Consider the following 24,186-nt stretch of genomic DNA (forward strand, 5'->3'; position numbering starts at 1 on the left):
TGTGTTTCCATGCCTAATCTATAAAAATAAAAAACAAAAAATTGAGAAAGTCAGATTTGTTTAATTAAATATTCTACAGGAAGAAATGATTGAAACCATTTGGTGTCCTCAAGTTGTGCAATATTTACACTGCATAAATATGGCAATTTAATTTTAACCTTGCTTCCAAAAAACATGATGCTTACAGGATCCTGCTGTCTCTTTGTGTCTATGTTTTTGTTTTTATGATCTCCCTTGAAATATTCTGAACCCATGGGCAAATTTCAAATCTATTAGACAGAAGAGCAGCTGTCTCCAAGAGAGTCCTTTCTTACATATTTTATGAATACAGATGGCTGGATAGAGACTCACCGACCTCTCACGTGCAAAGAAAAGTTGCAGAGTGAGACTTTTTAGGGACACCAGAGACCCATAAAGATAATTCAAATGCCCTAATTAATAGAAATGACTCAGCTACAGTTCAAACCTTATTAGACTGCTGGGAATCCAAGCAAATGGCCTAAATCCATAGGAAACGAGGCTTCATTAATGTTGCTCCTCACAGTAAGTGTCTGAGGATCAGAAGTCCAAGTGGCTCCATGTGAACCAAAGTTTAGGTAGTTAATTCCCTCAGCCTGGGATCTCACTTAATCTGTTCATCTGCTGCATCCAACCCAGCTAAGTCCTACCTGGGGGTCCCTCTTGGGGCTTCTCCACCTGATGTGTGTCACCACCTTAACGAAGTGCAACCTTGGGTGAGTTGCATGAGAGTTCTGAGTCCCCACGGGCAGTACAGCAGCACTTATTTAATGCAATTTGTTAGGACTGTCCCGCAAACTGAGCTTTAAAATAAATGTTCAAGGCAAAAATAGGGGCTTTCCTGCAAGGGGAAAAAATGGATTCCTCCGGCCATCTCCAGCCTTCATTAAAACCCAATTTACACACGTAAAAGCTACTCTTTCATTATTTAACTTTTTACTATCTTATGTTCTAGTTCTTTATTTCTCATGCCCACGCTCGATACTGAAGGAGTTAAAAATTAGTACTTGTGGCCCATGGTTTGAAGTTCAGAGTTAAACACATGGTGTTAGGGTCCACAAAAGAACAGGATGAAATTCCAGGAGACCAAACCAATTAATCTAACAGTCTCTTCTGGCATTAAAAGTTATGAGCCTATCTCTTGAGGGTTTTTAATTGATTGTTTCAATTTTTCAAATACTTACAACCATCTAAAGTATTATTCATTTTTCTCCTTTTATTAAATAAAAAAGCAAGTGAATGCAGGAGTAAGGAAATTAATCGTGGATTCTACTAAAATATCAAGAGGAATTTTACCAAATGTCAGTCTCCTCAAGCTGCGTGTATTTATTTAAACCATTTTGGTTAACAGCAGACTGAGGGGGCAACTTTCAGGCGAGGAGTTTTGCAAATATTTTAAGTAGAGTTTTAATTGACCCAGTTTGACATTAAAAGCACTTTTTAAACTCTTGATATTGTTAGCCATTTAAGATAAGTGGCAATAAATACAGATTAATTGTAACACATGAAATGAAATCTCGGGGCTGCGGTGGGCCGGTGAAAAGGCCCTTTGTGAGGCGGGGAGGTGGAGGATCACGTGTTGGGGTTAGGCTGACAGAATCCCCCATCAGGCTCAGCCAGGCCTTTGGTAGCTCACGCTGGGACCAACTGCAAAGACAACAAACTTTGGGCAAAGGCAAGCAGGGTGATTGGCAGGTCTGAAGAAAAACAAAAGCGCCAGGACCAAGGGCTCGCTTTTGACGGGAGTGCTGTGCAGCGCAGGACTTAAAGGGAAGCCAACACTGGGGCTTTTATTGTGTGGGAGATGATTGAACTGGGAATGTAAATTCAGGAAGACAACTTCTAAGATGCTGGTGTTTCAGAGAAATGCTGAGTAAATAGTACAGGCTCAGTGAGTGACCCCACAGGGGAGACTATCTGGTGAGTATCTCCATAATGCTAAAATAACAAAACAGAAAACCCACCCACACGCCTTCTTATTTGTCTCTAAGTCTTGCATTCAAAAAACCAAGAGATATCACAAGGCTTTTTCAAAGGGTCTTCAGGTCTGAATCACTCCTCACTGACAGTGCTTACAGGGATATGGCCTGGCTGTAAGAGAACAGTGAAAGATCAGACACATGGGATATCAAAATATTTTTATTTTTTTGGTTTTGACTGCTTGCTTCTTCCCTTGCAAAAGTGATAACCATGCCCAATGAACAGAAATGAGAGCCTGCTCTCCTGTCTTCAGTTCTGTCTCCCGGCAGACCAGGCTGTGAATGACTGTGCTGGCACCAAAGTGTCTTTTGTTCCCTCCAGCCAAGAGGAGAGTAAAGATGGAAACACTTTACACTTCAGGATGTCCAAATCCACCTCTTCTGTGCAATCACAGAGATGGAGAGATGCTCTGAGATGGTCTGAGCACTGGCGTTCACAGGGGCATCTGCACAGTGGACAAAGCATTTGGCCAACCTTGGGCTCCAACCGTATCACACGACAGGATGTGAAAGTTGCACATGGGTCATGTGTTACAGCTCCTCCTCCCACCCCAAGGAAACCTAGCCCTGGATGAGTTTTACAGAGCTGGTGGCAGAGGGCTTTCTTTTCCCCTTGAGACCACACCAAGATGTTCTCCAAGGCATGATGGAAAGCAATCCTGTGTCAATCTTTGGCGTGCAAATTTGCCTCAGGACTAACAACATTCTGCCCTTGGCAGCAACGCAAAATGTTGCTCAGGGAGCTCTCAGTGCACTGAGCAGCGTGTTCAAGGTCAGGTGGAGGTAAGGACAGAACACCCTGAATTCTTGACTCCTGCTTTCAGGGTTCAATAAATCCCACCCACCTGAAAGTCAGGCATCTGTTGGAGGCCAGTTTTCTAGGTTTCCCCTGCAGTCAATGGAAAAGTATCTCCAGACAAATCCTCCCACTTATCTCAGATGCATATTTTAAGATGAAAGGAATTGCCCTCTGAGGGTTTCAAAGGAAGTGATGGTCTTAAACAGAACACATAATGATCTTTCAGACACCTAGAGTTCAAGAGGGAGAGTCCCACCCCAACAGCTGTCACTGTTACCAAGACACTAGATACATAATTTTCAATCTTAAGCAAAAAAAGAGTAAAATTAAGAGCTAACTCTGGCTTGGCTTTTCTGATCCCCACACGTATTTTTTTTTTTTTGAAAGGTTTCAAGTACTTTCCTCATCACAATGTTTTCTGAGCATCTTCTCCAACTGCTATGTGACAACCAGCCCCTTGTCTGATAAGCTAAAGTTGCAAACCCCTTTCATCCGAGTCATGCTTTACTCTTTCCTTGGTTTCTTAGTTTTGCTCCCCACTGCCAGTGAGCTGTTTCAGCTCTCAAGGGAATGACCTTGGTTCTGGGGAAAGTGTTCCTGAACTCTGCACACAGGAATGCGGCCCCAGGCTGCCTCCTGGACTCAAAGGAGTTTCAGATGCTCTTTTCACCCCTTGGCCACTTAAGAACATTTTTGGGCATGGTTGATGGCACACTTGGCCAATTAGCAGTAGTGAGGCTGCACAGTTTGAGTGCCCATGACTCATTAGGTTTATAGAGTCCTGGAGCCATGCCTCGGTCACATTTATTAACCTGCTCCCTGCTATTGCTCTGGCCTTGAGAATGAACACCTCATTAGAGGGCAGCCCAGAGGTAACGTGGCTTCTCAGATACTCTAAATAATAACTATTTGCTGCAAAACTCATCATTACATTTAAACCATGCCATGTCTGATCTATGCACTACACACCAAACCCTATCACGTGCAGAGGAACCAGAAAAATGCCATTGTTGTATGGGGATGTGTCTCACCTCCCTCTCCCACTGGGATTTTCTGAGCTCTGATAAAAGTTGAGCTCATGCTGTGCCCTTTCAGTGGATGCACACTACGGATGTCTTTTTCTTCTATCCAATCACTTATTTTCATGAGGCATGCAAGAACTTATCTTGGAGACTCAGCCATCTGTCAGGTTTGGTTATAATCAGCCAACAGATGAAAAATTTACAAGGGTGAAGGACATAGCCACACACACCTATATATACACACACATACTCACAAACACTGCCATTGCCTAAGCCTCATTTCCTTAGGAAACCAGATTAAAAATAGCATTGATGTCAATAATGAAGTCTTTATTTCTTTGGCAGATCTCTGTTCCTTTTAAACCAATCCTCCCAGCGAGAGGTACTGCAGAATTTTCAACTGGAACCAGACCAGATCGCTAAGTGATAAGAACCTCACAGCAGTTTCACTGTACCTCAAACACCTCAAGGAAAAACACAAAGTGAATGTGAATTCTGTATAAATATTGAAAACCGGTGCTGAATTTCATATGGAGTTAACCCAGTGGTGGCATTTGATTTTTCTCTCCATTTACCTTCAGTGCATAAATACTATTTTAAAAAGTTTGCAAACCTCAGTATTTAAGGTATTTCCCATAATAAAGTACAGAAAAATACTAGAAAAGGCTTAAGTTATTAATTTAAATACAAGTCGCATAGGTTTCAGTCCTGCAACATTATTCCAGGAAAATGATGGGAGATTTCACTTTTCTGACAGAGAGTTCCAAAGCTGAACTCCACCAAAATGTTGTGTTTACATTAAAAAGGTGTTTGGAAATTCTCTGGCAGAGTAATTTTCAGGTGATGAGCAACAGTTTATCGAAACCTAAGCATTTGGTAGGTCTCACTGATCATCTCTTGCAAACTAAAAGTTCCAAGGTGGATTTATCTGGTTTTTTGTTTATTCACCTGCCTCTTCTTTCCCGCTGCCTGCCTGGAGGTTGATGGGAGCAAAGCCTGGTAGTTCTGAAATCACATTTTGCCGTATTTCAGTTCACAACTCTTTCGCAAACTTCTCTACGAAGAAGGGCTTGCCTACCTCCAAGTCAGGCCAAGAATTACCATATTTTCCAGTTTCGTGAGTAATCTTTTCAAAAACCAATTTGAAACAGCAACACTTTTCCACAGACTGAAGTTTCTTCTCACTCCCCATCAGTTCAGTCCAGATTCAGGGTTTCTACCACACAGAGCAGAGAGGGAGCTGAGATTCAGGCACGAACCCGAATGTTTTCCAGTTTCAGATGGCAGCTCAGCTATTGGACTTGGGCTTGAGCCCAGTTTCAGTTGCCACCAGAGCAATTTTGTCCAAGAGACCTCTGTTGCTTTCTGCAGGCCTCTATAAAATGCCTGAACGGTGGCAGAGTTTGTGTTTTGAATGTCTAAGAGAGGTGAATAACTGAAGTTTACGACATCTCGTCTTGCTGGCTGGAGCTTTAATTATTTCCCTTCTGCCCCTCTAAGTAATTCTACCTTCACTTTACGTTTCTGATGTTTAAATATTGGTTTTGGGCAGAGGTATACTGCGCATACATTTTCTTTTCCTTGACACATCTCTTCTGATCTACCAGAGAAAATAACAATGGAACTGGGATTTAATAGACTTATAAAGAGGGTATTGATGTGAAAGTAGCAGCCTAGATTAAAGACCTGGAATGACAAATAAATAATGCCTCATCCAGGTGCACATGCCAGTCACCTTGATGTCAGTTGCAGAACTACCATTAATTCAGTGAGAATAGGATCTGATCCCAAATCCATAAATCCTTTCTCAGCAAGTTTTCTCTGATGATATTCCTGGCACAACCATGACTAAGAAAACCTGAAACTCTCACAAGAACGCCCAGTTTAATGAGATTTCCAGTCCCAGTTTCCATACCAGTAAAAATCCTCAAGAAATCCACATAAATTACAGCCAGGCTTTCTAAAGCTTTCAGTTTCAAATCCACTTTTGCAAAACAACTGACTCCAGCCAGCAGTCGTGCCCTGCCTTTCTAGGGCACCAAGACTACCACTGGTTCTTCTCCATATGCAGTTCTACAGCTTGGCTCTGAAACTGGTCAGAAATGGCTTGAACCTCTAAGAGACCAACACCACAAGCAGTACAAACTGGTTCCTAAATTCCTGGCTTTACTAAATTCCCTTTCCAGCTTCTGCTCCAACAGCTGGAGGCTCCAAGAGTGGAGCTGCAGGGGATTCAGCTATGGTGGTCCAGGATGCCTTGGGACATCCCTGCTCCTCCTCCAGAGTACGCACCCAGGCAGGAGGGGCCGAAGAAAGGAACGTGAACTCAGGTCAACCCCATCAACTTGCATTAATTCGAAACACCACTGAAGGATCTTTGCTTGCACTACAGGCTCTGAATGGAAGGAAATGGAGTAACTGGATTGCCTTCTGCTCTGGGACAGCACCAGACAGCAGGGGGACTAAAACTACACTTGGGTGCAGAGACATTTTAATCATTGCAGGCAGCCCAGAAAGGTATCCCAGCTGAGACAAGATCCTTGGATCATTTGCAATCCATTTGCCTTTCACAGGAGCATCACACGGAAACCTCAATGTTAGAGGAAGGCTGCCAGGCTTGGGCTCACCACACTGCTCCTTTCAAATCTTCCCAACAGCACTGTTAGAGCTGGATGGGAATTTTCAGCTGAGTTTTGGGATGGGAAGTGATGAGTTGTCTGGCATCCATATATTGATTTCAACACTCCCATTATGAAATCTAGAGTTATATGGGAGCCCTGCCTGGTCTCCTGAGAGCTTACAGGGTGGCCTGTGGATCCACAGCAAGCTCTTGCGTATGTGTGGGGGTGAAAAAGTATTTTATCCCATGCTTAAGCCTATTCCTGTTCAGCAGAGTCCTTAAGCCTCTCATGGTTCTTAGGTTCCGAAGAGAAAATTTCCCAAATTATGTCCATATTTTTTACATCTCAAGTGTTGAAGAGAAATACAGTAAGGGCATAGTCAAAATCCCTATATTATAGGACAGGAGGGGCCAATAGAGTTTTCTTTCCTTTGAGAACAGGCAGGCAGAATTAGACTTATACAGTAGAACTTGGCACAGGCATAATAATAAATATGATATGAAAATGTCAGGGACCCAGAGGAGCTGACATTAATGTATGTGCTTCTTTAAACCCAAATCCTACAGCACACAGGCAACTTTCCCCATTAGTCACGGGCAGAATCACACCAGAGATGGTGAATGTACACACTGCAGCTTGCAAGGCCCATTTTAGTTGCTTTCAGCATTTACTTGAATATCTGCAACTAGCAAACAAAGACCTGGATGTGGGGTTGCGCCCACCTTCAGTGGAGCAACAATGAAAGTAAAGGTGGGCAGCAGCCAGGCTGGGCTCCCCGCTGAACACAATGAATTCTCCACCAGACCACCAGTGTCCAGGGCTTGTCCAGCTTCCCTCAACAGTTTACGGGATGACATACCAGGAGAGAAAAGAAGTTGCAACCCCAAATACTGGAATCTGTTCTTTCACCAGCTATGGGTCTTGCCTTACTTGGTACAGATGACGGAAGCCTCAAGACAGCTTTTGCCATTGCATAGGCCACGCTGTGTTTCTACAATTAATATCTTGTTATACAACAAGAGTTTCTCAAATCAGAATTACAGGAGTCAGCCTTCAGAACCAAAGTTGCCTTTTCACAAAAAGGTGGTGCAGGCAGGTTTATTTTGGCCTCCCTAACTGAGGCGCTCTTTGCCGATTTAAGCTTCAGGTGAAAAGCAAATATTCAGGGACTTCCAAACCCCTGTATTATACAAGATCAATGTACATTTAAAAATGTTCCCTCAAATTTTTTTTTTATTTTTATTTTAAAAGGCTGCAGGCTGGATTTGCACTTGGAACAAGCTTTTCCCCAGTGGAGTATCTCCTGATTTACAACAGAGTGTCTGAAAAGAGAATCAGGCATTGCCTGTTTAATGAAGACTTTTAAATGAATCGGTTGCATGGTTTTGGTCAAAATTAGCATGCAAGTCTATTTCTAAAAGCAAAGTGATACTTTGCCTTAAAAACTAATAGTAAAAGAACTCCATACACAAAAATAGGCTAACCTCACTACAAGCATCTGGATGCCCAAATAAACATGAGCAGGGGGAATTCTAGCATCTGCAAACTGTTAATTCACCCTTTTCTTCTCTTTTGTAGGCTGGCCAAGTTCAATCTCCTGGTCGCCAACTTCTTGCTCCACTGAGAGAACCCGTTGATGAACTGTGCTGGTGATGTCAGTAGCACCACTAATCAGCGTTGGATCAGAACGCCTGACCCGGGGGATAAAGTCTCTTTATATTCCAGCCTGCAAGCACTTTCTTTTTTCTTTTTTTCCCCTCCTTTTTTTCCCTTTTGTGTTCTACACAGGATTGGAGATGGAGAGTGAAAATGGTAAAGAGCTCCACAATTCTGGTGGAGAGAGGACCAGATTTCTGATGAGTTGGTTCCCAGTGACACAACAGTGGTGCAACTTGATGCCTGATTTGCACTCAATACTGCCTCAGTCGGGAGTGCAAAGCAGCTATCTGCATATTCAACATCTGTAAATCCCCCATCCCTCAGCGTGCAGCTGGACGGCGGCCTCAAGGCACTTCCCTCCTGAAAAAACACTTCCAAGTAACACATGTGAACCCCAGTGCCAGATCCCGTGGCAGGTGCTAATGGCTTTCACAAAGGCTCTCAGGATTTTAATTAGTTGAGTTTAAGTTGCTCAGAGTATCCATCACTTCCTTTCCTTTTCCAAACTACTGAGTAGAAATATGGTTTTCCAACAAAATACCACTGCCACCTCTCCTCTGGCCACTCCCCACCCCCAAATTCAACATCCATAATGTTCCAGCTCAGTTGTGGTCACCCCGTTACCTGTTGATGAAGCATGTTCAAGCTACATTATCTGGGTATCTCCCCAGGCACACTTCAGTTTTCAGAGAAAAATAAGAACATCTCAGTGGTGTTCAAGACCATGCAAGACCTGAGTCACCTGGGAGATGTCTGTCGCTCCTACTGATTCCAGAAGGTGAAGGGTGAGCCTGCTTCTGTCTTTGGTACATCAAGTATCTCAAATGACGCGTGCTGAAATTCCCTTGGGAATCCTCTGCACAGAGGACAACAGGGAAACAGATGGAGCTGAGGACTACAAGGAGGAGATTATCTGTTCCCACAGTGCTCTCACACCAGCCCCATCCTATTGGAAAGTCGCACAGTTCTCTCTTTCCCTACTGAAGATGGAGTGCAACCCGCTTCTGAGCCCCATTATGAAGAACCACCAGAGAACATTTACTTTGGAAGCAAGTGACACTGCTGTTTGTGAGCTTGGATCAGATGACTTTTAAAGGTTTCTTTCAACCCAAACTATTCCACAGTTCCTGCTAACAGTCTAATTTATGATGATCAGAATCATTCCTGCTGACGCTGCCCATCCAGTGATGACTGAGAGAACTCTGCAGGATGGGCAGGGTATTCACCTGATCTGAGCAGGGAAATCATATTCTACGACTGCTGTTCCTACTCCGGGATGAATTCCTGTGCTTTATGGCAGCACACAGACACTTAAAACAGAGCCTGTATTTATTTTCCTGAAGAACATCTCAGAAATTTAAACCTAATCAATCAACAAACATGTACCTAAACTCAGCCACCTAAGCCTGCAGACGAGCAAGAGTGCTCTGACTTTTGCACAAACAGATCCCAGTTATCACCAGCTTCATCAGGAGCTGAGGGCAATCTGGCTTCCTCCACATCACAGACAACAGTTGGGTCCTCTCTGACCTCTCAGATGCTGTGGGGGCTGGTGGGGTGGTTTAACATGGGCTTTCCTCCACCCCAGAACCATGGTCCAGAGACAATTTGCTTCCCCTCTTGCTGTGGGAGATGCTATGGTACTTGCACTTCAACTCTGTCTCAATAAAAGAATATTCTCCATGATATATTTATTATTTTAAGAAACAAAACCCACTGCTTCAAAGCCTACTGATTTGGCTGCTAATAAACATTGTGAACTGGAGCAGCATCTGAATGTCTGAAGCAGTAAATCCAGCTCTCAGCTACAAAACCGACAGCTCTCATAAAAGAAAGAAAGAAAAAAACACAAGTAAAACATCCTAAGGAAATTATCGTTCAAATTAACTGCAGACATAAATTTATCCATCTGTTATCATAAGTGTTACTTGAAAATTATTTGCCCATAAAAATGAAATAAACCAGAGTGGTTTTTTTCTTAAACACTGACTTCATGTGTATGGTCTTAGTTGCCAAAATATTAACTCTTTTTAACAGCCCGTGTGCTCTTGGCTGTGTGTCTCTTTCTTGACTATAAAAGGACCTCTATAAATTGTCTGTATAAATGAGGTCTAAGGCACTTCACTGTTATTACAGATCAATAATTCTAAGCAAACCATCATGATTTTCAAAACACAAAACCCAAGCAAATGCCCAGATTTTACTTGGAAGTACTCTCTTTAGCTACCTTTATTCATTCAAAGGGAAATGCTACCCTGCCCATTAAATGAAAAATATCATTTAACTGCACAAACAATAACTGCTGTTTCATTCCTAGGATACAGTTACTGTGAATACAGGTATGGTGAGATTTTCACATTAAGTCTGAACACGGTAAACTCTGGCAGGAGAAGAACAAAAACTACAGAACTGGGTACAGAGCTGGGTCCCTTTTACCCAGAGCCTGTATTTTTCTTGGAGAAGAGAAAGAAATTAAAGTATAAAGAATAAATGTCTATTTTCACTTCTATGTGTTTTATAAAGGAATAAATTAAAAGTCTGAATTACTCCAACAAATTTAAATAGTGGGTAAAGTCATGGAAGGCAGAAAAGGGGGAAATCTATTGAAAAGTCTAGTTTTTATTTTTAAGAACGACAGAAAACTGAAAAGCTCCTTTAAGAATTGTGCAATTTTTTTTTTGTTTTAATACTTTTGACTGGAACAAAAACCCCCCATCTTTCAACAGCATAAAAAAAGCTTTGCTTCACTCTATGAAAAACTATTTTATCTCAGCTTGCTTGGATATTCAAATGCCTGTCCCCTGCCCACTCCTTTGTCCCCAGGATTTGTCTGTTGGATGTTTCAGAGCCTCGTGCTGTTACAGGCCAGACCCTGAACCAGCTCTCCTACGAAGCACCACAAGGTCTTTCAGCACAGCTCTAAATGGCACATAGTGAAACTTTTAGTGGGAATCCCAGTTTACAGGAGAACAATGACACCCAAGCACCTGGGATTTTGACTGACATCTGCAGAAAGTGGACTTGTTTTTCCAGAAGAAAACAGAAAAATTCTGTTTTCCCCGAACGCCCAATTTTTTTACCGAAAAACTATCAGCTGAAAGATTTTGATCGGCCTTCTTTTTAACAGGAAGGCAGGATGAAGAAGTGAGAAAATCTATGTATAAAATAGGTAATAACCAGCCCATAAACGTGCAGAGTTGCTCAACTAAATCAATTTGCCTGCTCTATTCCAATCAGTTCAGTGGCCACATCTTCCATCTGAGAGTTGAGCAGGTGTTTCCAGTGGTGACCTGACCTCCAGATCTGCTGGGACCAGGCTGTGGAATCTGTCCCTACGTGAAGATTATTTAGATCTGGTCAGAGGGGCTGCCTCATCTCCCTCCACCTGGGTGAGCTATGTTTTTTTCTGATGGTAAAGTGCATTTTTTATTGTGGGAACAGGGCTTTACACTCTGCCATGTTTCAACCCAGGAGGGGTTTCTGACCCCACATGATTCCTTTCCGTGCTTAAAAATCAAGAATCAAACACGGTTAGAAGGGAAAAAGGGGTTTTACCTCTGTATTTATTTTAAGGATCCTTAGGTGCACCACGTCCAGGTGGAATGCACCTCCATGCGCACCGCAATGCACACCCACAAAAGCTCTGCTATAACATTATAGGTCTTACTAATCAGCATATCTATCAAAGATTCCCCAATGAGAGGCTCAAATCAGCCCCCCTCCCCAAGGAAACTTCCCCTTGATGGTTCTATCTCAGTTTACAGAATGTGTTCTGGAGAGGACCGTGGTGTCTGGTGCATTCTGATCCCTAACTACGAAGCTTCTAAGATGTTTAGTCTCTCAGCTTGACAAACAAGTCTAAGAATGCAGGCTAAAACCACTAAGAATACAAAAGCTATGAAAATGTATATAAAAGAAAAGGCAAAGAATCATCATGGCATCACACACTTTCTGCTGGCAGACACCTGCATCCTCCAGCTCCATGGCACCAGGCTGCTGCACCACCAGGCTGCCAGGATACCATCATCTTGTTTTTCATTTGAAGCCACTCACTGGATTTGTTTGGGGTTTTTTGTGGGGCTTTTTGGTTCTACAGTCATGGAGCAGGATACACGGAGCCAAACCTGCCTGTAATTTGCAAAGACACCTGCGTGGTGCCTTCTGCCTTAGCCAAGCTCATTCTACGAGTTCATTATTAGATGCTATAGAAGCACCCATCCATGGCACCGGGATCTTAAAATAAGCGGAGGATGATGCCCCAAGAAAGTAACAGAGCCTCAATGGCTGCTTGCAGCTGTGCAAAAGCCAGGTAAAACTGCACTACAGCAGCATCCACAAGGTACAGCTCCCTGCAGGGAGGCCACCAAAGGAACAGGCAGGGCTCTGCCTCAGGGGGGCTATTTTCTGGGTAAGATCCTATTCCTCAGCCCCTTGGCTCCAGTTATACCTGGGAGTTACAGGATACCTCTGAGTCCATATGAATCATCCTGCATGGCTTGGGGCTCCCTCCTAGAGCAGCCCTGGTCTGTAAAACTGCATTTGTTGAAGTGTTTCCAAGGGGCTTTTCTCGTAACAGGCTTATTTTCTTACTTAGGAAAATACTTATTTTCCTTATTTTATTTGGCAGTGCAGTTTTATCCAATTCTTCCTTTCCCAGGAACTATGATGGAGATTATGAAATTTGGAAAACAATTCATAATACACATATATAATTTAATTTAATTACTATTCATTCATTAGCTCCAATATCCTCAAAATTAAGGTATTAATGCAGAGATCATGCTTGGCATAAAGGGCAGTATCTTCTGAAGTACGTTGTCCAGAATATTTCCTTTTTCAAATTATTTCTCCTTCATCATGTTAGTCTTAGAGATGCAGAACCTTAAATTGCACTGTTCTCGGAGCAAATAAACTCCTGCAGACTCTATCATGCCTATCCTAACCAAAAGTTCATTCCTAAAATTTTGCACTTCAGAATTCATGGGAATATGTGAAAGCCTCAACTTTCATCAAAAACTTCCTTTACTTTTATAAAATGCAAAACCAAACCCTCAAGGTTTTATAAAACAATCTGAATTCATGACCCAAGCACATACCAAAGAAACCCCTTAAAATTCAGGAACTAGATATAAGGATGCAAAATAAAAGATATATCAATAAAAGCCACTCTTCTAATTCAGTGCATGGAGGAAAAGAGGAAACAAAAAAACCTTCAGGAAAAAAAACCTGCATTTGAATCAGAAGAGGAAATGAACTTTCCTGCACTTTAGTCACATAAAAGTTTTGGCATTGAAAAAATTAGTCATTTTCTCAGTGTTTGCTGCATGAAGAAAAAAACATCCCAGAGAAGAAAGCAGGAATTAATTGTACTTAAAGTAGGGCTAGCCTGCAGGGATGGCCCAATTTGGTGAGAAAAGCCAAAGGGATGCTGGAACAAAGAACCCAAAACAAAAAGCTTTCCTCAGCATCTCCCGCATCCCAGTTTTCAATAAATCCGGCTGCGTGTGTCTGTTCTGTCCTGTCATGGTCAGCGCTGGGGAAACGAAACAACCCAGCAACAAAGGCAGTTTTCAACATCACCAGAAATGGGCCTAAAAGACAAAATGAGACTTGCTCTTTATGAGCCAGCTTTCCCAAGGGATGCTCCCTGGGAGTTTCAGGTAGGTGCTCTCTGATGGGAACAGGGAAGGAAAGCTCAAACCTCCCAGAAGTTAAAAGTGCCTTTCTAAAGAATGTAATGTGTAATTAGTATCCATTGGCTTAATTTCCCTTCTGTTATTAGCACAAACAAACAGCTGCAGTGGCTTGGATCCATGACCCACCTAGTCCAAGATCCTGTCTCAAGCCATGGTCTGTAGCTGATGCCCTGGAAAAATGTGGAGAGCAGGACAAGTGGGCAGTGATGCCCAGTTTATCCTCTCAGCTCCATTTATGTACTGTAAGGGATTTCCAAAACTGGAAACTACATCTAAGCCATCATGTTCGATAATCTCTGATAAACCTCACTCCTTGGGTTAGACAAGCTGGTTTTTATGAATGCCTGTCCAATTATGAGCCATCATGATATATTTTCCTACTGTAAAAACAGTTAAGCAAAACTCCTTGGCCAGAAATATCAGCCAAGCCTGAGATTAAATAAGCTTGGGAAAATTCAGTCCGGATACACTCAAAAAATAAATACATCAAAATGCACGTGTCTCTGCTAAAACCCACAGTCTTTAATCAAAATTCCCACTGAAGTGAGTAGCGAAAGGTGAGTTGTTGCCAAAGTTCATAGCGAGAGCCATGGGATGAGAAGCAAAGTTCTGTCAAAAATGAGAGATTGCCAAGGAGAGGGAGCAGGAGGAGGAGATCAGTTCTCAACACAGCAATCTCAGGCTGCCTTGAAGTCGAGGGAGCTCAAAGAGACTCTTAAGTTGGTGCTCAGGATTCTGCTGAGCTGGGGCCTGAATGGTTATTATTTATACTCTTATCACATAGAAATGTGAATTCCATCAGGAAGGGGAAAAGAAATAAAAAAGGGAGAGAAAGGACATTAGCACGTACTGTTGCAGGCTCATAGAAGTACTGCAGACATCTTTGTTCTGCAGATTTCAGGGAGAGCACTTGAGCAGGCAGAGGGACACATTGGAGTTTTACTTCATGGTTTATAATGCTGGTATTTAGCTACACACACAACTCCTGCCCTTGTGCAAAGCCCCAAACCAGCCAGTCTGTACAGAAACACCACCAAAGCAGCTCAGTCACCCATTGAGATGGTCTAACTGCAGCAACCCCAGAAGGTTTGAAACCCTGGGCCAGCACCTGGAGCCACACACACCTGCCTGTGCCACCTGGGCTTGCAAATTCAAAGGCACTCAAACCATCTCCTACACCTGTGGCCAAGCAGCCCACAGGTCTGGGAAGGGAACAAACACAACAATATGAAGAATACTTACAGCTTCACATTTCTACAGTCAGATGGAAAACACAGTGAGTGGAGCCTGTGTGCAGCCTGCCTGGACCTAGACCCACCTCCTACAACTACTCACTCCATTTTAGAAGTGGGTCTAGACACACAAAAGGCTTTCTGCTTCAAAGGGAAGCCTCCTGAGAAATCTTCCCACAGGCCCAGAAACCTTAAGCACTCCAGACACTTTACTTCCAATCATGGTAACTGAGTAAAACAGAAAAATCATGCCATACCTGCTCCAAAGGCAAAGAAGAAGCTCTTGTCTCTGTTCTCCCTTAAAAGTGACATCACTCTTCTCCCCATCCTCTCATTCCTCTTGTAGATGAGCTCCTGTCTGAAGTAGCTGTCTATTTCCTGAGCTGTCACCTGCTCGTGGGGTGGGAGTGTTGTGTTGATGAAGTTTGGGACCTGAAACAGAGAGAGAGGCCATAGCTTAGGTGGCATTGGTTAAGGTACCCCCAGAACACTGCATGTTTTAATTCAGCCTTACTTAAGCCACGTGAGCATCACTACCCCACAAAAATCCACTAGAGGATCAGAGCATGGGAGGTTGTTAGGAAGTCTAGAAAAAAAGAAAAGAAAAGAAAAAATTCCCAAGGATTATATTTTTTTTTTAAAGTGAAACTACTATTTTACTAAAGGAAACTAGTTCATTTTGATTTTTCTCTGTCCCTTCATCAAAATGTAGTTTCAAGCATTACCTTTGGGTGAGTTACTTGGACCTTTATTCTCTGCTTGTTCAGAAAAAATCATTGGCTGTTTAATACCGAATTCCTGTGATCTGTTCTCAGCTGAGGTCACCATGAACTGAGTAAGGACTGTAGGATTTGGCTTGTATATGAACCTAACAGTTTAAAAAGAGGAAAGGATAGCAAATGCAGACATAGAAAGATGCACACAGGGTAAAGCCTCTAATCCTTACAAGCTATTACGTCTCACCAGAGAAAACCATGCATTCCAACACATAAATCCCTGGAGCATTCCTGATATATCCGAGGAAGAGACTTCCACAAGAACTGCTCTTTCAGTCCCTGCTTTTGTGAGGAGAGATGTTCACAGACACAGCAGAAAGGCTGAAACCCCAAGGACTTTGGTCAGGGCAGCAGACCCAGAAATGAGCCAAGATCCAAGCTGTAATGGACAGATAAGCCAAAAGTCTCTGATTGTTAGAACAACAACTTGTTTTGACACAGTGAAGGTCCCAGGTCTACCATGAAGGTTTGGGAGCCCATGTGCCCTGAAGAGAGAAGGGCTGTAAGGGGGCAGTGCTTGATGACTGCTAACAGGACTCAGGCACATTCTGGTGATTTTCTGTGCCTCACCACTGGAAAGCAGCTTAAGCTGCAAACCCCAGATTCAGATTTCTGAGTCCCCAGGTACATGTAAAGCTGCCAGGATTTCCAGTGTTAATCTGAGTCGGTGGTAATGACATTGCATGCACAGCCCATGAGGGGACCATCCCTCACTTGCTGTGCTGAAATACTTGGTGCAGTGACTCTGTTACTTGGGTTAATTCTTTCTCTGGTTTTCTACTATACCAAATTCCTGTGCTCATTTTCTAAAACTTGCCTTTAGTTTTTGTTTTTCAGCCCACCTCTTCCCATTCCACTTGGCCACACGGTTTTATCACAACTTTTTTTTTTTTCTTTTCCCACCCTCTTCACTCATAATGCCTCCCCAAAAGCTTTCAGCAAGTCTTAGGGAGAAAAACTGATTTGCATTTTCCCAGTGACTCTCCTTAAAGCTTTTTCATTGCAGCCCCATCTGCATCACTCCTAATATATGTGAGGGACCAAGCAGAAGAGATTTCTCACCATGCATTATGCAGGATAAGTCTACACCTTGCTCTGGATTCACACCAAAGGCTGTACCCAGTTGAGTGAGAAAGAAAAAGGGACCACATCTCCTGAACCAGGGCATCCCAAGGGGATGAAGCTAACACTCCATCTCAGGCACCCTGGCCCAGCCTATTGGGTCTCACAGACCAGATGGACCTTTGATTTTCCAAACTGCTTCTCAGCGTGCTTTGCCAAATCACCATGCTCCTCACAGCATGTCTTTCTTTAAGAGTTCAGTTGCATTACCCTGAGTCATTCCTTCCTCCAGGCTTTCCAGCATGGCTTGGCATCACCAGTGTAACTTGTGAACTCCTCAGAGCATGCAAGTACTTTGCACCTTGTTCTCAGTTTAGCCCTGAGCCAGCACTCAACAAGTAATAAGTCCCATTAAGTCAGACCTATTGGAGACACCAGCTTCCTGTGAAAACCCAAGGAAGCTGCCTCCACATCTGGCAAGAATACGTGTTTGTCTCAAAGGGATGCAGGACCAGACTGACGGTGTCAGAGAGATAAAATGCTGCTGGCTACCGCAGCGAAGGGCGTAGTGGCTTCCATTCCTGGTGAAAAACCAGGTGGGAGAGACTTACATTGTAGGAGTAAAGTCTGAGGAATGAGTAGACATTTTACACTTGCAGCAACCTCTGTAATGCAAAGCTGCAAATCAGTCGGTCCATGGAGATATCACAAGTCTTTGCATCTCTATACTGGGGCTCTCAGGCAGGAGTCAGGGAAGCCTTTAGGCACTGAACTGCAAGGTGACATTTTCTGGAAGCATCTGAAGGCTCAACACCCACATAAGAAAGTCTCTTCTTCCCTGCTTCTGGCTGAAGGGAACTGAAGGCTGGGACCTTCACTTGAGATGCTTTGGGGAAAGCAAAGCACAGCCTTGCCTGTGAGCACAACCTGCTCCTACACTAAACAGGAGCAGCAGTGCTGGGGGACCAAGCAGCTTTGTGCATCCCACTGATGATGGAGCTCCAGATAGCCCAAAACCAGATGGTGTATGTAGACGTAGACCAACAAGGTCTTTGCCAAGAAAGGAAGCACCTTTCATCTCCCTGTGCAACTCCATCACTTGCAATCCTACATCCAACATTTAGCCTACAGTTTATTCCTTCTCTTTATCTAACCTAAAGTACAGTACACAAACCAGAGCTATTTACTTGCCTTTCGTCCCCCCTCCCCTTCTTTCCTTCTCTTCTGTGGGAAAAAGTTTGCCAGTGGCAGAGAGATAAACTGAAAACCAAGGACTGGGTTTTGTCAATGTTCCTTTGGCTTGCCCAAGGAATAAGACAAAGGAAGGCATCACCTAGAGAGGCACAGCATCAGCTGCAGGTCCTGCTGCACTGTGTGCATTCCTGCATTTCTAATGCCTGGCAAAACCAAAATCTGCAGGTGTGTTTCTGCGTGTGTGTGGCAGAGGACAGAAGATAAATGACTGCAGTAAGTATGCCCTTACACAGTAGTGCAACCACACTCTGAGCTGTGACACTTGCCCCATTAATCACCTCCGCTCCTCCCTGTATCCAGGTCCTTTCCACAGTCAGTGACACACACCATGCCTGGCTTCAGGGAGACAGCTGCTCCTGTTGATTTAAGAAGCCCTTAAACCAGACAGGGATCAGGAAGTCAAGAAACAGTCACACGCAATTAGGAAACTGTTAACTGGAGCCAGAATTTAAGTTTGGGGGTTTTTTTTTGAAAAGAGAAGACCTGTTATTTTAAAAGGATGGCCTAAATATGCACCAAAAGGATGCACCTTCCCTCTTCTACTTTTATTTTGTTTCCATTCTGTGAAAAAATTAATTTTAACATTTTAATGATATGTATCTGTTGGTTTTGAGCTGAGAGTGAATGAATGAGACATTTGCTGTGCCATTGGGTGAAGGACTGATCTCCTAATAATAGCTGAATATTGCTACCAGTATTTAAATGTACAATGGAGTGGATGGTATGCCTGTTGAAAAATCCAAACTGCTAATTTTGCTGTTCAACTAGGAGAGTAACAGCTGGATCAGCAGAAAAACACATCACCTGGGGTGTGCTCACTTGTACTGGATACCCCTGACAAGAGATAAATAGATTCTCTATGCCCAGTCTCTGCAAGCTGTGTAGTTTTCTGAGACCCCAACCTACTCATACATATATAATTCTAGTGGAAACTTAATAATGTATCTCATTGAGGTGTTCAGTATAAAGAATATTTCGTTTTACTTAATAAGGTAGCACTCCTCCTTTTTTCTGTTCCTGCTTTCTTTGGGTTACAGTTCTCCTATGGACAGTACAGATGGACCCCAAACTCAGTCATTAGGTACACTCTGCACTTCTCAGTTAAACTTTTGAGGTTAAAGGAAGGGACTATGAGAATAAAAAAGAAATCCCAGCCTTGCAAAAATTTCTTCCCCTCCCCACTGTCTGTGTAGTTTTACTTGAGTCAGTATCCCTGCTGGAATATAAGTGAGGATAAAGCTCTGTACACACGTCTGAGCTCACAGTGCTGTGGGATGCGGGCCATAATTCTTCACCTTTGAAGTCAGTGGGAGCTTTAGGGAGAAGAAAGAGGAAGGATTGTGGAGTGGTTATGACACTACCCTGAAAAAATGGTTCTGCTCCCGTGGGTGATACAAATCTCTTACATGATCACAAGCATGTCATTTGGGTTTAAACCTTCAAAGGAAACTCAGCACTTAACCTCCACTAAGTGTCTTTGAAGCATTTGGCTTTATTCCTCCTGTCTCTCAAAGGTCCATCTGTAAAATGGGGACAGCAAGACTTTCTACCTTGATGTTACATACAAGGCACTGGCTCAGTCTAGCTCTGGAGGGACCCAAAGGAAGATCGAAAGTCCAAGACGATGCTCAGCAGTAACCTCTCTTCCAATAAATTTCCACAGAGGCTTGGATTCTGCTGCAATCATTAGCGTAAGAGCTAACAAGATACTTCAGCTTGGAAAAATGCATCAGCCATAACTCAAGATCTATGCTATGCTGTCAGCTTTGTCTGTAGAGACAGAGAGAAAGAAAAGACAAATATAAAAAAAAAAAAAAAGAAGAGAAAAGCAAAATATATTGGTGCAGAGTCTTTTATCACATTTAGGGCTTACTGCCAAAGCTCAGCTGAAAATTCACGGACCCAGGACTACATTTAAGTACATTTTTTTTATTTACTATTTTTTAATATTTGGACAAATATTCTGGGCAGAGGCACAATGCCAGAGTTGTGAACATCTATCTGCAAATAATTTTTTTGGACACATATAAGCACTATCAACTTTATGGGGTTTTTTTCCTCCTTTGGATTTATTGGTTACACCACTGCTCTAGAATCAGTCCAGTATCAAATCACTATCACATGTGGAGTAACAGTGTTATCGTTCCTACTCCCATACACTACATTTCCCAATCCTCTGATAACCTTGCTTAGCCTTGTTCTGTTCCAGTGATGAGAGTGTATTTCTGGAATGTGCATTCAAATTGTAGCATTATGTCAATCAAAACTCAAGAGTACCAACACTGGAATAAAGAGCTGCATGCCTTTCCTCCGCTGCATGTGGGCAGAGAGAGATGATCTTCAACCCTAATTCTACTTGCAGATGGAGAAGAGAAAGCTGAGGTAGGGAAATGGCAAGCCAACCCTTGCCATGAACGAGACAGTGATCCTAAAACCTCTCCAGCTATTATCTTCCTATATCTTGGTCGATCCTCTTGGCTTTTGAGACTGCTCTCTCCTACTGTCCTAATCAGCAGATGACTCAAGGATTTCCAGCCTCATCTCCTGTGAAATATCCAAACTCCAGACTGCTGCAAGAACAGCACCATCACTACCAGCTGCAGGGGATCTCTTAATAATGAAAATGCCTTACTTCCTTATTTCTCCTTCTCTCCCCAGAGTGTTCATAGGCTAAATAGAGAAAACAGCAGGTGGCACACCCAGGGTCAAAAGGGACAACTATGGCAAGGCAGAGAGTTGGCCATCAGCTTCCAGAGTTCCAGTCCAGCACCTCAATACAAACCCCATCCATCCTTCTCTGACAGGAGGGCTCTGCTTTGTAATCCTTATCTCCAGTTGTGAGCAGGGAGTTGCTCCCAGATTGGGACAACTACATTAATTTCTTTAAAACACGATAAAGATTGGGTTCTCTTTATTAGTCTTCTGGTTTATGAGCTTTACGTGGGCAGAGGCCAGAAGACAAGTAAGGGATCCTGCTTTGAAGGATTTTCCCTGCACCATGCAGGTCAGGAACCTTTATACAGTTGACAGCCTTGTGAAAGATAAGGATCTCAAGAGCTGTCAGGCAGCTTATGGGGGCCAGAACAGTATCCCAAAACCCGCTGGCTCCTCCAGCAAACCAAACAGCCCTAAATTCACACCAGGCCTTCTTGGGTCAGAGGCTGACATCTGAGCTCGAGTTATCATTCCTTTATGAAGGGAGGATACCCTCCTTTTAACCAGCCTTGACAAGGAATTGTGGCTTTTACTGCAGGGCTGCACAATATACCGCTCTGGACTTGGAAGACACCTGTTTTCCTCTGATTTATGGACCCTTCTGGCATTGGGGAGAGCAATATCCTCTTACTGCAGCCTCTGATAGGAAGGACTGGAACAGTGCAAAGTGAATGGGCTGTGAGAACAAGTATCTCCACAAGGAGGACGTGGCTGTCACAAAGCAAGAGATGCTGCCAACTCAACTGGTTTTCCTCCAGCACTCCCAAGTTTCCATCATGAGGGAGACCAGCAACGGCCAAGGAGGGGAGGGAGTGTCGGGTTAAACTGATTTAACCCAAAGCCCAAAGTTGCCAAGAAGATAAACTTCTAGCTTGTTATGGAAAAGGGGAACCAGGAAGGAGAAGTGTCTCGTTTGAGCATGTGATTAACCCATTATGGCTTTCTTTTAAGCACCAAAATTTAAGTAATATATTACAAGTCTGAGTGGACTGTAAAAGGAGTTTTTCATCTTCAGAGTGAAGTTCAGTTCCATCACTCCTTTCCCTTTTCCAGAGTTGGAGCAGGAAAATAGGGCAAAAATACTTTTTGCTTGAAGGGAAGTGAAGAACACAAGCAAGAACATGTCTTGCGACAAACTCTGGGGAGCCACTTCTGGCCATGAGCTAATCCCTGCCCACCTCCCAGCACTGCTCATGGTCTACAGACATTGCAGTTACATCACAGTTCATGTCAGTGGGATTTCTGTAATTGGACTCTCTGATTTAAAGCTGGTGGGATACCCCTCAGTGTGCCAACTGGAGTGTGAAAACAAAGGTCTTTGAGTTCCAAACTGGCTACCTCAGGTCTAGGAATCACTGGAGCATCTAAACTTGTAAATGCAGGGAAATTACGTATAGGAGAAGATGTGGAGGGGAAAAGCAGGCTGAATGCCAGTGAAGCCTCTATGGACAGTGCATGATACTTTTAAAAACCAGCTCTGCAGGTGACACAAAAGCTGTAGGAGTCATTGCTGGCCTGAGTGTGAAGTTGCCTGCAGACAGGGTGGGCTGCAGCCCTTGGACACTCCTGTATCTGCAGTTTCAGCCTCCGCTGCACCTGCGTGGAGACCCTCCCTGGGAGCACCAAACCCATACTGCCAGGGCTGCTCTTCCAGGTGGCACCTGGCCAAACAACAGCTGTGTGTCCTGCCTAGTTCCACCTTCTCCGTCCATTTGGGCCGAAAGAAAACATGTTTTTAAAAAAAAAAAAAAGGCAGAAAGGCCACAGGGATGGGCTGTGCATCTCACACACTCACACACAGCTTGGGCGGTGATACTTCCATCCCTGTTAAAAAAGACTTTCAGCAAATCCCTGAGAAGTCATGACCTCCATGTATGTTTTCTATTTGTTTTTCCACACCAGTTAAATAGCTGCTTTCCAAGCACTTGGGAAAAAAAAGAGAAAAAGAAGCAAGCAACACCAACCCCTCCTCCAAGGCCTCGCTCCCCACCCCAACCTCGTCCCTGCTCCCCTTGGTCGCGATGCCAAAATATGCAGCAGGCCTCTCTATCTGAATGAATGTTTTGATTAAAGAAGTCTTAACAAAACACAGTCAGAACAATGATCCCAGCCCCCTTTCTGCAAGCTTCACCCAACTATGTGGTGTATATTTAGGACCAGATTACAGGGACCTGCTCATTAATTGACTAAGGATGACAAGCCTGCAGTGGATGCAAATGAAGGTCTGGGTTTCAGAGGGGAGGGTAAATCTTAACAACCTAATGATACTCTTGCCACACTTAAAACCCTTTTAACATTGGGATTTTTTTTGAGGCCAGCTTTCATGAGCTTGCAAACATATGGAAAAGTTCAAGTTTTTCTATTTCCCGTCCAAATGCTTTCTTTTCTTTGACAAAGAATATTTTTTTTCTGTTCTGACACTAAAACCATCACCTATTATATTGCCATGACACCCAAGTAAAGATACTGATCAAAGGGCAAAGCAGGGCAATAAACTGAAAAGACTGGGGGCCAGAAGGTTTGGGTTTGGGGTTGGTTTATTAAAGAAATGCAATTCTTTTTCCTAAGGTATTTTTCATTTTGTCTTCTGTTTCACAGTGGGAGAACAGCTGGTTAGTAGTGGGTACCAACTCAGGTTTGGTTGTCTTGGATATGCATTGTTCAGGGCTCTTCAATGAGTTTCTTTCCATCCCCGTCTAGTGAGATTCTAGGAAAAGCCTGAATGTGTATGTGAAGTTTGCAATATTAGTTTAACTCTAGGCGAGTCTGGTCCGAAATACATGATTTGCACAGTATCACATAACTTAGCAAGGAGCAGAAATCTGGTTTGTAACACAACGGCAGCTGGGCTGGACACGGCACCTCCAGAGCTGGCACTCGAGGGAGTGCATTGCAGAGGTGGCTCTGCCTTCCCGTTTGGCCCTAGAAGAAATCCAGGCTTCTCCCAGTCCAACCAGCTTTCTAGTTATGCTGGCATCTCAAACAAACTGGATGATAGCTTTTGAACTGATTTTAATTTTCTTTAAGGTGGGGTTACTTAAGAGGTCTGCTGCCAGATGAAAAGATGGAGAACATCTCCAAGAAAGCGCTTAGAAATTGAATAAGGACCAGAGAGGAGAAAAATAAGGAATAATTCAGATTAAGTTACCCTTGAAATGGATTTCTTTGCATCCAGGCTGGTGGAACTCTGTAAGCCTATGGGTTTATCAGTACCAGCTCCCTCAGAGGACAGAAGATCCAGGTTTGAAGTCACCATCAGAGAGCTCAACCAGTTTACACCGGAGATACCTGACCGATGGTATTCACCATTTGGTAATGCACAGCAACAGTGTCAGATCAGGAAATGTTGTGTC

At 43.4% G+C, this 24,186-nt stretch overlaps 1 protein-coding gene across 1 annotated transcript in view; it reads right to left on the reverse strand.

Annotated features, from left to right (window-relative positions):
- TRABD2B (TraB domain containing 2B) overlaps positions 1–24,186 on the reverse strand; it is a 267,512-nt gene that overhangs the window by 92,128 nt on the left and 151,198 nt on the right. Inside the window, exon 4 of the mRNA XM_032118096.1 lies at positions 15,284–15,458. Coding sequence (XP_031973987.1) covers positions 15,284–15,458 — 175 coding nt within the window. The remainder of the gene's footprint in view (positions 1–15,283; positions 15,459–24,186) is intronic.

This window comes from Corvus moneduloides, chromosome 9, assembly GCF_009650955.1.
Source record: "Corvus moneduloides isolate bCorMon1 chromosome 9, bCorMon1.pri, whole genome shotgun sequence".
NCBI lineage: Eukaryota > Metazoa > Chordata > Aves > Passeriformes > Corvidae > Corvus > Corvus moneduloides.